Genomic DNA, 15,833 nt, shown 5'->3' with positions numbered 1-15,833 from the left:
CAAATGATGCTGATCCATTATCAAATATGGCCACCATTGCTAAAATCACAAATTTTTAAAAATTATTTCTCAATATCTGGTCTTCAGAATTTTGTAAAATTTGATCAAAAACTTTCTTGCATGAAAGGTTTTCATTTTTATCTATTAAATGATGATTCACCATTAATATGGTCACCGTCAATAAAAATATAAATTCCTTTGAATTGCTTGTAAAAAAAAAAAAAAGAACTGACCAAAATGTAACTATATTTAACAGAAAGCATTTTGGAATGAAGGGTTTTTAAGTTTGTACAAATGATGCCATGCTGCCATTTTATGGCTGATGCTGATGCTAAAAGCAAAAATGTTTTTAATAACACTTAACAATATTTGGTGAAAAGGAACAGAAAATGTCTCAGGGCTGTTCCATTTAAACATACATGGTACCCAAGGAAGGCACTTTTTCAAAAAGTATATGCCAGGGTACTCTGGGTACTTAGAGAATTCATATGAAAATAATACAAAGTTCTAAAATGCATCCATGGGTGACTACCCCACATTAAAAGAGCCCTCCCTTTACTGGAACAGCCCATTGCTTGAATCCTTTAGTATTTATAAAATATTATGCCAGTCCACCATCAAATTTGGTGGACATTACTAAAAATAGAAAAAACATTTACACAGCTTGATCTCAGAATCTGACCAACTCAGAAAGCAACCAGCCATAAATCCTTACAAAATTCATGATGCTGACAGTACTTAGATACAGATGAAGGTATAAAAATGCTTTAAAAACCTTGAAACTATCATATTTTTTATAATATATGCCATCAACAGCATTCACGTTTATATGAAACTTGTATAGCATGCATCCTATTGAACCATATTGTTTGGCCAACTGCTATTGCATTTTGTTATTAGTAGCCAGGACACACTTGGGCTTCTTGTTTGATTTCTCTTTTCCTTTTGTATTTTAAACTCTGTGTGTGTGTGTGTGTTTGTGCATGTGGATGTGTGTTGATTTCCTTTTATACTATAATCTTACTCTATGGTTATGATTGACATCATTACTAAACTTTTACACTCAAGGCTCAAAACATTTTTATCCACAGGTTGTTGTAATACATGTCACAGATGATTATAAAATTGATTGGATTTAGAGATTTTAAAGTTCTTTATCAGTACTCTTTTCTAATCACTGACAACCTCTAGCTTTTGATAAAAAAAAGAAATTTTGAGTCTGGATTTTCACTTGGAATGTTACATAACCTTAGGACTTGATTTCTTAAAGCATCTTTGTTGTGGTTTGCTTATTTTCAGCGGCAGTGCTGAGATCATAAACCACTCTTCTAAAGTTGGTGCCCTCTCTTCTGATCAGGGCTCTGGGTCCAGCATTGGGTACTATAGTACAACAATTTAGCCCATGCCCATGTATTGTAATACACTGTATAGTACTTACGTTAAGCTGGGGTTTGATATTCATCATACTGATAAGAATGCAAACAACAGCAAATTTAGTATCATAAATAACATATCAATTTTGTTCCTTGTAAGAAATGGCATCAAGATCAACCCTGCCATGGTTACAGTGCACTTTGTTACCCTGATAGCAGAACTGCTTCTTTTTAAGATTAAATACAGAAATTTTACATTAATTTTCGTGAACAAATCATCATGTTGATATCAATTGCTTTCTTTCTACATCGTGTATCTCTGGAAGAAATTGTATGCATATGTAATTGTTCCATGGCATATATGTAAGAAATATAAGTTTTGTGTTACATTTGCTGCCCAACTACTTGGCAGATCAGTGTTACAGTTTCTATCAAAGCACTGAGCAGTTGTGTTACACTTATTGCCCATCCACTCAACAATTTTGTGTTGTGTTTGATGCCCAACAACAGAATATTTGATGTTACAATTGCTGTCAAACCACTGAGCCATTTTGTGTTGCAATTAATGCCAAACCACAGAGCAGTTTTTTTTTTTGTGGTACAGTTACTGCCAAACCACTAAGTTGTATAGTGCTACAGTTACTGACAAACCATGAGCAGTGTTGTGTTACAGTTACTGTCCAGGCAGTAATTAGTTCTGTGTTACAGTACTGCCAAACCATGAGCAGTGTTGTGTTACAGTTACTATCCAGGCAGTAAGTAGTTGTGTTACAGCACTGCCAAACCACTGAGCAGTTTTGTGTTACAGTTACTGCCAAAACCACTTTGCAGTTTTTCCCTTTAAAGTAGTTTTATCCCACTTAACATTTCAAGTGTCCTCACAGGAAACTGCACTGTTTTATTTGACGGTTAAGGGACAAAATTGATATATGAAGACATGGAACAAAATTAAAAATTAAATATATCATATGAAGAAATACAAGTATAGAACTTATAAATTTTTTCCATTGTGGCACTTAAATCTGTCTTTGCTAATATATCAGTTGGAACAAAGACCAACATTTTGTATTGCAATATTAAGTGCTATACAGTTATCTGACTCACGACCCAATACAACCAGAGATGCTTTCATGATTCGTATAATGGTTCAAAGGGTTTCTCATTACTGTTAATTGTTTTCTGTTACATGAAATGTTTTCAGATTTAAATTATTCAGCTTATCCATGGCATGCAAGTTTTGCAATTTACTTAAAGCCAGTTTTTACTTATATTTGCTGGTTTGTGCCAGCTATTAGATAGGAGTGTATTATGTTGTGATGTTGTTGTTTTCATCTCTTAACAATTTTGTCTCCATACAAGAACTCAAGTTTTCGACCAACCACAGTTGCCAAACATTGTATATTGCTTTCACTTGGGATAAAGAAAAATACTATCAATTTTAGGGTTAAAAGGACAGAGGTAAATGTCACTGTGACAGAAAGAAAAAAAATGGTTTCTACACATAAACATTAATTGTATGTCACAGACCTTGACCAAAAAGATATCCATCGATTTTGGCGTTAAAAGATCAAATGATCAAGGTGAGTTGCACTGAAAGAAGAAAATGGTTTCTACACAAATTTAATTTCTCAGCCCTAAACTTTCACCAAAGTTTGTGGAAAATAACATTTACTTGAATATCAAAATATCTAATAGTTAGAAACATTTTTGGCATAACTTTAGTTCTAAACCATGTACCTTAACCAAAGTTTATTGAAGCTTGCACTTTGTGCATGTGTCTATTATTATGGGGTCAGAAAGTCATTGTCACTGTAGTTAATAGAAAAATATGTTTAGTAGAATAACATTTGTTCTAGAGTAAGTTCCTTGGCCAAACTTCGCGGATGGCTTGCACTTTGGGTAATAAATAAGCTGTAGATTCTGGAATATAAAGATCAGAGGGCATGGTCTTCGTAAATCCGATTAGAAAAAATTAATTATAGCAAATAATTTTAGTCCAGGACCGCATATCTTAACCAAAGGTTGAGGTGATTGAGACCTGTTGGACAATAATCTAGGGAGTCAACTATTTCATATTTGCTTATATAGAGGACCGTTAAACACAGGCTGGATGTGTAATGTATGATAGTCATGTTTAGGACGGGTTTTATAATATGAATTCATCTGTTTTGTCAGGTACCATTGTTTGAAGATTTATTGGTTGCTTCAAACCACAAAGTTAAAGATCCAGTGACTAAAGATCCTTCTGTAGAAATAATAGGTCTCTCTTCAAATGTGTGAATTTAGGTATTAAAAATATCATTCTTTGCAAACCCACAAAAATTGATACCCATCAAAATATTTACCGTTTATTGTCACTTACAATGAAGAGTCCAACTGCACTTGGTGTAGACCCAGTATGTCATTGCATAATACACTGGCAGTTCTGAGTCTATGCAATTTAAGTCAGTGTTTTCAAGGTCTGTGTTTGGACTCTACTTATAAATGAGTATATGGTACCAACACAATGTATTTATAATGTAGTAATATCCTTGCTAAAAATGTAATGGACATGTGCATACCAAAGAACACCTTACACCAGTCATAAAAGCATCTCTGAAATACATCATATGTCCTCAGTTGCTATATTGCTAAAGAAATTAGATATTCAGAAAAGTCTAAGCTTGGTGATGGGGCATTCCAAAAAATTAGAATTGAAATAAAAAAATCTAACTTTAGGCCGAAAAGAAAAGATTGGTGTGTTTCCAGTTTCATATTCTAAAACCTTATGATTAGTCTTTCACATTGCTATTACTTTTTTTCACAAAAAATAGTAAGAGTACTTGGCTGAGTAACTGTTGATGTTCTATATCCCATTGACAGCAGTTCTATTCCACAGTATGCTTGAAGAAGGTTCTTGCACACTTAGGATCACATTTTCTTTTCAGTGATGGCATGAACTGGACATTTTTTAAATTTTTACTATGATCAGTACACAGCATGCCAGGTATCCATTTTACAGTGGTCCCTTATTATTAATCCTCTCAAATTGTTGCTGGCCATCTTACATTTTGGGTATGATCATGGATTCTATTAAATTGGTCAGATTTGCAACACGATTTATTTCACTTTAAGTTCTCGCCTCATGGAGACCCATTTTAATGTAATTTCACGTGACTACCTCTTTACCTTCTACTAATATGTGTATGCATTTTTTAAAATAGCCTTGAATTCCCCCAGTCACTTGTATGTGTTGCCAACAATGTGTTCTCTATCCATGCTGACTCTTCCAAGCATTTTCAACCTGGAGTTATACATACATTTCATAACATAGCTCTCCATTGCACAAAATTACAAGCATCTAAGTTCTTAAAAAATATTTAGCCAAAGAAAAACATCTTTTGCAAAATTGGAAAAGTGTTATATTATTATTGTTACATCCATAGGCAGAATTTGCCACTGAAATTGAGGTCAAATCAGGAGAGTAGAATAAAATAAATTGGCAATATTTTGCATTCTGACAATTCTGTTGCAACTTTTGAAGGATTTTAACAGGGCAACATAACAAATGATGTTGAGTTTGATCCATCGAGCATTTGTGCAGTCAAAGTTATCATGTGACAACAAAATGTGGTCACTTGCAACAGGTGTATGCAGAAGTTTTTGAAAATCAACTCGGTTTAAGGAAGAAAAATATTCATAATTACTGTGCATATATTTAGTTCTTTATTCATTGTTCTTGTTAAAATATTACATGCATTCTGATAGAACATATTATACTGCATTAAGAAGACATCAATCATAAAAATTAAATTTTTTATTTTAAGTTCACGTTGTTTATCGTCTTTATAGCATTTGAATAGCAAAGTTGACACTTACTTATCCTGTCAATAAATTATAAAGTTAGCTATTATATCACTTCCTGAATTTATTTATTTCCAGTAAAAAATAAAAACTTAAGTAACCTATGATATAAATAAATCGATTAGTTCAGTAAACAGAAGGATTAACAGATGTACTAAGGTGAATATATGATGAAATCTCTGACCTAGACACATTTGACCTTGTTTGTGGGTATCAATAACCTTTGGCCTTGTTTGTGGGTATCTGTTACCTTTGGCCTTGTTTGTGGGTATCAATTACCTTTGGCCTTGTTTGTGGGTATCAATTACATTTGACCTTGTTTATGGGTATCAATTACCTTTGGCCTTGTTTGTGGGTATCAATAACCATTTGCCTTGTTTGTGGGTATCAGTAACCTTTGGCCTTGTTTATGGGTATCAATAACCTTTGGCCTTGTTTGTGGGTATCAGTTACCTTTGGCCTTGTTTGTGGATATCAATAACCTTTGGCCTTGTTTGTGGGTATTAATAGCAAGAACATTGATACATCAACAATGAATACAGACCTTACAAAAGGTACATAACTAACCTGCCAGGAAAAGCAGACAAGTTCATAGGAGAAAATGACTGTAACCTCATTCCTGCTTGTCATTATGTAATTAACTCCATGAACAAATGAAGTAAGCAAGTACCTGTTGCGCTACACTAAATGCAGCACGTGCGAGTTTTCAAAACAGCTGAATAAACAATACAAACCTTTGAAATGACTGCATTCATGATGCTCATCCTCTATGGACAGAACGGTTAATAATGATAGGTATTTTGATAACTAAGACATTTCCAGTTTATCTGATAATGTTCCAAATATCTTATAAAAGCATGTAAGGCTCGTGTGAAGGATGGCCTCATGGCTGCTTCTGATTCATGGCCAGCATTTCATTTAGATGAAAGTATATGGAGATAGATTTATGTTAAATTATATATATAAAAAATTCATGAGGGTTATTAACTGAAACTAACATATGTGCTAAAAATCTTCTGCTTCATTAGGGAAAAATGAAGGCAGATTCTAGGAATACATGATGTTATGTGATGCTATGTAATAAACAGCTGTAGACTCATCAACCAGAGCACTCACTTTCTGCAGGAGGTAAAGACATAAATACTCAATTTCTGTTTTAATGCTTTATCAGGATACATCCATCTGTTAAAGGCTCCTTCATTTGTAATGCCATTCATTTTTATATCTCCCACATATAGCATTAGAAAGAGGGAACACTGTACTTTGGATTATGCTGGCTAGTGTGTGTATAGAAAGAGGACTTAAAGACAATACAATGAATGAAAATCGCTTCAGTGATTATGAGAACTAATAGTGTTAAAATTGATAAATAAAGCTCATGAATAATCATAACAGATCCTGACTTTTTACAACATTTGGAATATCCTTTTTTGAGGGGAATGAAGAGAAAGTTTTGGGTCAGCAGGTTATAAATTAGAGATGGTCAGAAATATGGAAACACAGCTAGTTTTTTTAAGGTCTAATTAATGGAATGGGAAAGGTTATTTGCAGACATCTTTATTGCAGCTCAGTATATCAGTGAAACTGATGGGCTAGAATGCTGTTTCAGTGGAGATAATGCCTATCAGTTGCTTAACACACTGGAATGTGGGCTGAGCTTCAGAGCTGTATGCAGATCTTGGAGTCTTATATTTATGTAGAGAGTTACATTGTCACAATTTCGCACAGGGCAAAGTTGAGGTTTTGGGTCTTTAATTTAAAATGAAAGAAATGATTCATTTTAATGCAGGAATGTTTTCATGCTTGATCATAGTGCTGACAAACGTTTACTCACAGCATGGCTCCTAAAAACAGAAATATCATTTGAAATCAGGTGTCAATTTCAAAAGAAGCCTATGTTTAGCCATAACCCTAAGTCAAGAATCCAGCTATCTGGTTCCAATTTCACCAGTGTAAGGGCTGTCCCAGTAAAATATACATTGGACTCGGGGTAGGCTTTTTTAATACAGAATATGTCACCCATAGATGCATTTAGAATTTTGTATTGTTTTTATGAACTCTTTGGGTAATCTGAGTACCCTAGCGAATATTTTTTTTTAAGTGCCTTACCTGGGTACCATGTATGTTTAAATGGAATAGCCCTAAGTCTAAATCAGTATGTCTTAAGACATTTGATTGGTCAGATTTAAGTATAACTCAATCTTTAGATGTCATGTCCGAGATTCAGACTTAACTTCTGATGGTGAAATCCAGACATGAGTGGATTGTAATTAAGTCTTAATTACAACAGACCAATTCCATAAATTTCCAGAGTTGCCTCTGAAAACTTTAATTTTGACAAGGTTGCTTTTAGTTTTGATTCCCAAAGCTCCTTGAATTTATTTGATTGAGTACAGAATGTTAAAATCCCAAAATAGATCAATTTCCTAAATTCTGAAGTTTTGTTATTTACTTCTTTTCGCAAATATAATGAATAAATATATAAAAGGGATAAAATTGGTTGGATCAAGATACATATGATGTGGCATGTGACCCAATGGAGTAGTATCCAATTTCTATATTAGCATCCTGATTATGTTTTTTGGTTCTGTACCTATTTATTTTGTGACAGAGAAAGTTACATGTGGATAAAGATCAATTTAAAATCCTTGAAAACTCTTTGAAAAGCAATTGTATGAACCATGTATAGTAGTCCATCTCTTCTTGAGATATGGATTTCAGTGACCTACATATTGCTGTCATCTATAAATTAAATTTCCTGAAAATGTTACACCATAGTTCTGATAATTGAATTATGCTATTATTTATCACAAAGCACTTTATTAGTATCATTATGTCACATAAAAAACCATTTACCAAATTTGTGGTGTAATATTTACCAGTGTAACATAGCTGTGGTGCTGAGTAATATTGATAAACTGAATCTTAAAATTGTGTTTGTTTGACATGCACACATAACATGTTGAATAATATAATGCCATTTTCAGAAAGCAGCTTGTTTTATGTTATGTAATATTATTCAAGTCTCTTCATAAATTTGATGTGAACTGAGCACTTGTGGAAGTTTGTTTCTTATTTGACAGTATTAAAAATTAAAAAAATCTTGACATCTTTTCACAGTTATCCAAGTTGACCATATTAGTTCTGTTCAAATTCAAATAACTTTAGCTTTTTAATCATTTTTAAGTGATAGTTTTTATTGGGATATAATAAAGTCAGCAAAATTACCATGATATAGGATTTGCTAGATAGTTTACATGTTTTGTGTTCATATAATACTATATATGCCTGCTTAGTGAAATGGTCAGCTGTACACTTACACAAGCCAGGTGAGTAATATTGGGCTTGCTTGGGTCTCTTCAAGCAGTTGTGGGCATTCCAGTATCTTTGAACACTAGTTAACAGAGCACCATGAACTCATTTATTTTGGGGGTTATAAATTTTGATGGTTTTAAGAAAAATGACATCTTGTTTGGTACTTATTTTAAGTTTTTGGATTCTTGAATGTATCCTGTTGTTTCTATAGAAAGATAATTGTTAATGTTTCCATAACGGATCATTGTTCCAGTTTCCATAAAAGGATCATTGTTCCAGTTTCCATAAAAGGATCATTGTTCCATTTTGCATAAAAGGATCATTGTTCCAGTTTCCATAAAAGGATCATTGTTCCAATTTCCACAAGAGGACAATTGTTCCAATTTCCACAAAAGGATAATTGTTCCTGTTTTCACAAAACTGTCAAAAGCATTATTGTTCCTGTTTCCACAAAAGGATCATTGTTCACTAGAACTTTAAATTAATGGTTTCTAATCCCACAAAATCCATGAAAATTTATACCCCATAAAAATGAGTAATTCACAGTATTGGGTTAGTTAAAATGGGTAGATCTATTCTCATAAACATTATTGATGTCATAACTATACACAAGATATTTTAAAAACAGGCATTATATTATCTATTTACCTAATAGCATTGTCAAACACGGAATGTACAGTAATCATATTTCATGCAGAAACTTACATTTTATCATTTTGTGTATGTTAGTTTTGCAGGTTATCCAAGACATCAAAGGACAAAAAGAGTTAAAAATTCTAAAAAATATATAATCTGGTTGTGGCTCCAATTACACTCAGTACAGAAGATGTGACATATTTTTAGCTCCTCAAAATCTTGCTGCCATTACTCTTCCTGCATGAATTGTCATATTGACAGTGGGTTTTCAGAAAAAGATGTCTAATGATGTATACTTGAAAACGATGCAAATATGACATCCAATGTGTCCACCACAGCTGCCAGTTTGAAAACCTTTTAATTGCTAAAATGTTTGAGATGGTTTGTGACCAATCAGCAGTCAAAAGGAAGACATATTCTCATCTTATGCCCCACCCACCCCCCGCCCCTTAGAGTATCAGTACCTTCATGGGATTCTTGTTTTTATAATTATTTTGATATTTTATCAGTAATCTATTTTCAGCAGCATTAGGGGACATACCTTTATATTTGTCTTAATTTCTTTTGAAATCGTATTGTGGGACAGCACTACTATGGCATGGGTGAGTCTATTGAATTTAACAGGGATTACAATGTAAATATTCAACAAATGCCACTCTTCCAATGTAGTTAACATTATATACTGGTTCTTTATTTCTCAAACGTTATTCTCTACTTTTGCTTAAAAAAGTTTGTAAAGTTTATATAGATCCTGAACTTGTGATATATATGTATTTATTACATTGTCATTAGTTTCCAGGTGTGTCAAAATCATTATAGGTTTATACAGGTAGATGACAATGTCAATTGTATATACTATATTATACTTAATTATGAGATAAGTCCAACTGCAAACTGCACAGACCCTGATCTGCCAGCACATAATGCTTCAGCAGATCTGGTTGTGCAGTTTGTTAGGAGTAATCAATAGAACAAACAGCACTGACCCTAATCTGCAGACACATTATGATATGATGGATCATTGTCTTATTTGCAATCTGATTAAACTTGTAAGCAAGTATATATAGTAATAAATAAAATAACTTCCTTTTTCTCACTTTTCATTTTCAGAACACACATGCTGAGCAAGAGCCATTTTATTCAGACTTGTCTTCATACAGTTCAAGTGTTCATAAGTTACTGCCTTATGTTGGTCTTCATGACATACAATGCCTGGCTGTGCCTGTCAATCATTTTGGGGGCAGGAGTTGGATACTTCATATTTGGATGGCGAAAGTCGATAGTTGTGGATATTAACGAACACTGTCATTAACACATCTGGTCTCTGACCTACAGATGGCACTTTCCACTCCTGCATCCCCTACTGTCAAAAATTAAAAATCTGCAGCCAGCCTTTTCCCAACGTGCATCATCATCTATTAAAGTTAGGCATAATCCAACTGCTGGAGAGAGCACTTCCATTTAAACATACATGGTACCCAGGGAAGGCATTTTTTTAGAAAATATATGCCAGGGTACTCTGGTAACTGAGAGAATTCATATGAAAATAATACAAAGTTCTGAATTGCATCCATGGGTAACCACCCCACATTAAGAGCCTTTCCTGGTTACCAAGTATATTTTACTGGAACAGCCCTGACCTGCTTCAGAATTCTTCCATCCCAGAATCATCAGTGTTTAATAAAAATGAAATCATAAAAGTATAATCACATAATGAAAATTAACAGGTTACTATTATCTAAATTACAGATTGTTTCTTGCCAATCTATTGTGACTTATATTCAAAAAAATTGACTTCTTAGATTTGGAAGCAATTTCGATTACTTTATTAACAAATTTTCTTTTATTATATTGTCATTTATAAATTTGCTTCATCATTGACTGAACTAATTGTAGTAAGCATATTCATTGGTATTATGTTATTTAAAAATATATTTTTGTTGAAAACTTTGTAAAGTATTGGTCATTGAGAACAAATTGTCACATTAATGTGAAAAAATGATATTTCTTTCAAAGAGTTAAATGTCAAAAGTGTTCCATTGTCATTCTGTTGCTTTTGTCATTATATGTCAAATTGTTTTTAAGTAGCTGTTAGACATTTTATAATGAATATGCATGTTATACGGCAGTCCTTTTTTGTGATAGTGTATATACATAATTTTCAAAACAAGCAATACTTGATTTTAGCTATGAATGATATCCAAGAAGTACAGATTTTATTCATAAATCCCTCCCCTTTTTTTAGATATCACTAAAAATTAACATTATTTCTGCATTCCATAAAGAGACCAAGCATTGCACTTTGGGAAGAAAGAAGTCAGTTATGAGGATCTAAAAGTAAATGATGAAGGTTATGGTTATGGAAAGAAGAAAAATGGTTTCTGTTATCACCCATGTACCTCCACTATTCTTTGTGGATGTTATGTTTAGTAAGAAAGAGGTCAAGGTCACTGTGATTGAAAGAAGTCTTTTTTAGTTCTAGACCACATTCCTTGACCAGACTTTGTGGAGGAATCATACTTGTGGTATGGAAGAGGTCTGTTATGTAATGGGAAACCCGCTCTCCACACATTGTGATAGGGATGCCAATACCTGGATGTTTGACATGATGGGAGAAAGTCTTTTCATGTGAACACATTTTTTAAATGTGATCCTTCCAGTGAAGTGAGAATAGGAAATGGCTTTAGTTCAGAAAGGAAGTGGGAAATTTATTCACAGATTTAAAAAAAAAAGCAAGATGTGCTTTGCTGAATGCACAGATATTTGTTTCAGTGGCCTGCTTATATATGAATTTGGTTTGAAAAAGGTGCAACAGAATTAATGATCAGGTGTTTACCCAGCAGGTTTGAAGAGAAAGAACCAGATAACCTTGTTTAAATTAAGTAACATATTAAACTCATACCCTTCCCTTTATTTGTTATGTCATTAAATTCTTATTTTTAAACATTTTCATCTGTTAAATTTCAACATAAAAATGTGGACCAGTCATAATTTGGCTTACTGGACAACATAATTGAACATTTGTAGTCCCGAGTCTGCATTCTGGTATCCCCGAAAGTCAAGTTCCCGTTTGATAAGTAAGTCATTTTTAAAGATGCAAGGTCAAGGAAATAGCATTAATATTCATGTGTGTAAAATCTGGCCTTAAAGACTTCACTTTTAGCCAAGGATGGACAAGCACATTGAATAAATACCACGTTTACCCCGTAAAATGCACATACAAATGAATACAGCATAGAACCAGATGTACAGTTACACAATTACTAACAGATCAGGCTCAACAGCATACATTGATGGCTTCTTATCAATAATAAAGTTAAAACAACTTCCTGAACATGTTTATCCTGATATAAACCCTCATCAGTTGGGTGCTCTTGAGACTGGCAATCACCAACATTGCCAGTGATGTTCAAAATTCCCAGGTAGAGATTAATTTCAATAATAATAACTTATTATTTAATTGAAACTTTTTTTGACATACTGTTGACTGCAGATTTTTGCCTTGAGGGTACTGATTTTTGCAAGAGACATTTTTAAGGTTGTATTAATGAAGGAAAGGAGAAAATTTCTTTAGAAAGGAATATTCAGATATGCTCTACTGAACAAAATAAAAATTAAATTAAAAAACTTTATTAGTTTGGAAATTAACATTTTAAAGTGGGAAATTTTGAAAGAAAATACAAAAATGGGTAATGACTTTGTTAAATAGTAGTGAGTCTGGAACAGAAAACTTCATAAATAATGGTACCAGTCACTACTTTCAGGGTATGATTTGGTGATTACACTGTAAATTTTAGTGCCAACCTGATGTTAGATATTGGCAGATATTGTCCACATACAGAGATGACTCTTGTTTTACAGATTTAGACAATACTCATATTGAAATGGTTCCATTCATCTCATTGCCTTTATATAGTTCTCTTCTCCATCCCCTTGCCTTGGAATGGCAGTTCACTGATGTTGATACCTTTTTTACACAAGGCACGAAGAGAAGTTCATTTCTGCATTCGCAGCCAAAATGGCAGAAGAAATTCTAGACAAAGTCTTTAGAATAATTCCTATCCATAGTACTATAAATGCAACAGTTTAATTATGGCACAGAATAAACAAGGACTGAGCATGTGCTCTCTTTGTACAGTAAATACATATCAAGGTAAATCTTGTATGGATAATACATATACAGGTAAACATTAGATGCATAATAATTCTACAGGTAAATCTTGTATGGATAACACATGTACAGGTAAATCATGTATGGATAATGCATATACCAGTAAATCTTGTGTGAGTATACATTACATGAAAGTGTCAAGCTTTCTTCAAGCATTAATATCTTATGAAGAGCTTGAGAAATTTATTTGATTCAGACCTTTGTGTGTTGAACTATTATATATTTATGAATAGAATTATGGTAGCATATGTGTTAAAATTATTATATTTCGTGTTTGTTTATGTCTCCCCCCCCAAAAAAAAAACACGACAGTTAATTGGATCACAAAAAATGTATGATTTTTATATCACCGAGTATCTTTTTGTTTTTTTAAACTGCTATAAACATTCTTTTGACCTTTCAGGTCACAACTTTGATAAAAGTTGTCCTTGTAAATGATTATTTCCTACGTATAATCAAAAATCTCATTTATGTCAAAGATATATATTAAGTAGAACAGATATATGATTTTTATTATAGATGATCCAAGATATAATAGTTAAGTGTTGTTGAGGGGTGTGTGAATGTTCATATAAAAACTATTTTTGTAATTGTGACTATTTGATATTTATTTGAGAAAGTACTGCATGTCTAATAGTGTTGAACTATTAATGAAATTAGTTTGATATGACAAAAATATTTTCATGTCTCTAATATAAATTTCAGCTCAGTTGTAACATTTAAAAATTTAAATTTTCAACTATTTTGTAATCTGTCACCTGAAGAATTGGTTTGTAGCATGATATGTCATTTGGTTTTGTATTAAAGCTCCAAAAGATTCAGTAAATATTATTCATATGTGGTTTTTGTATTGCAGCTCCAGAAGATTAAAATAATAGTATATACAAGGCAGTTTTTCAGAAATGAAAATTCTATTGAAGGTTCATATGTGATTGAGTCTAAATATGATTAATGGGGCTTACTTTGGGACAAAATTGACTTTTAAATCAGTACAGGTATAAACTTATTGTTATTTGTTCCCAATAAAATGTTATTCAAAAAGGTTTTTGTTTATGGCAAAATATTTGCACAGTTTCTCAAGTTGAAGTTAAGAAGCACGCAGTTTGCATGTCATCACCTTGTTCTATGATCTAACTCCATTACTTAACATCAAAATGTTACTGGTTGCATGAAATATCAAATACATGTGACACAAAGTTGTATATTTGTTTAATATTAGATATTTCATGGATATAATAAACATAAACAAGTTGACGTGACAGATGTATGGTAGTTATATCCATTAGCTTCATCAAGATATGTATAGCAAGTTACACATAATTGCATACATGATTTTCTATTCAAGTCTTCAATTCTTATATGGACTAACAAAACTTGTTTCCAGTTAACACTTGTAGTATATTTATAACAATAATACGGGATTCTTCATGAGACCCATTGCATACAGCAACTTTTATTATGATTGTAATATTGAGCAGATATTAAGAAAAATATATTCCAATATACATAGGGGTTAATAAACTTATTTTTACAGCAATGCCTGTTGTTTGTTTTCATTTCAGTTCTAAATGAAATTTGTTTGTTATACAGTTAACATTATCAACATGACTTTTAAATGGTCCCGATTCATGCTAATCATCATTGTTAGGTACGGTCAGCTTTTCTTTTTGTATCTCTCGTGTGCAAATTGTTTTTTTGTACGCTACAGATAGTCTTGGTCAATGTGGAATTTTGTAGTAGTCATAAAGCATTTCAAGTAATTTATTATCATAAATAGGAAAACAATCTTTGATACCTTATGAGTGGTTCAATTTACATAACCCCACTGTAAAAGACTTACACCCAGAAATGGCTAATTTTGCCAAATCTGCATTTCATTTGTGCTTTATTTGCATCAGAAATGCATTTGAAATTGATTTTGTTTGCATTCAGGTCTGAATTTCAGCTATCATCATTGTAAGTTCTACTGATCGTAGACTGGACAAACGTATGTGATGGCCTATTGTACGTTTTCCGTTAGTACATGCTTAGTATTGCTACTTCTAAACTACAGTGTAAGTATCTATCTGTACATACACAATCATCTAGGATCTTTATGGTCCTAAACAAAATGACAGCTCCTTGAACATTCAATATGGTCCATTATGGTAGCCATCTAGATATTGTCACTACTGCTCCTGAATGGATGCCCTTACCAAAATTAAGTTTAACTAAAAGATTTCTGAATTGGTCTTAAATGCATCATGCTAATCTGACATCCAGTACAGCCGTCAAGGTTGCCATATTGAAAGTCTTGTTACAGCTGATCCTTTCAAAGGCTGCAGTGATAGCCATCTTGAAAATCCTACTACTTCTGTTGAATGGGTCGTCATAGTGACATGAAATTTTCCCTAAAAAGATGCCTTATAATTTGCAGTGTTTGTAGTTGGTCATTAAGATAAGATCTCCATTATGGTCACCATGGTAACCATCTTGAAAATCTTTCTCCAGAACAA

The 15,833-nt window shown here is 32.7% G+C and overlaps 1 protein-coding gene across 4 annotated transcripts in view; it reads left to right on the top strand.

Moving 5' to 3' along the window:
• Positions 1 to 14,875, top strand: part of LOC149780059 (high affinity copper uptake protein 1-like) — an 88,161-nt gene extending 73,286 nt beyond the window's left edge. For 3 of the 4 annotated variants that reach the window (XM_089936814.1, XM_089936815.1, XM_089936816.1), the window contains 2 exons: positions 1,300 to 1,377; positions 10,278 to 14,875. In XM_089936814.1, the coding sequence (XP_089792940.1) occupies positions 1,300 to 1,377; positions 10,278 to 10,479 (280 nt within the window). In that variant the 3' untranslated portion in view covers positions 10,480 to 14,875. The remainder of the gene's footprint in view (positions 1 to 1,299; positions 1,378 to 10,277) is intronic. The other variant, XM_089936817.1, reaches the window with a different exon arrangement.
• The last annotated feature ends 958 nt before the right edge of the window (positions 14,876 to 15,833 follow it).

The sequence above is a fragment of the Sinohyriopsis cumingii genome, chromosome 16 (genome assembly GCF_028554795.1).
Source record: "Sinohyriopsis cumingii isolate HCF-2022 chromosome 16, ASM2855479v2, whole genome shotgun sequence".
NCBI lineage: Eukaryota > Metazoa > Mollusca > Bivalvia > Unionida > Unionidae > Sinohyriopsis > Sinohyriopsis cumingii.
Note: the sequence above shows the minus strand (reverse complement) of the source record. Positions and strands in the feature narration are given on the sequence as shown.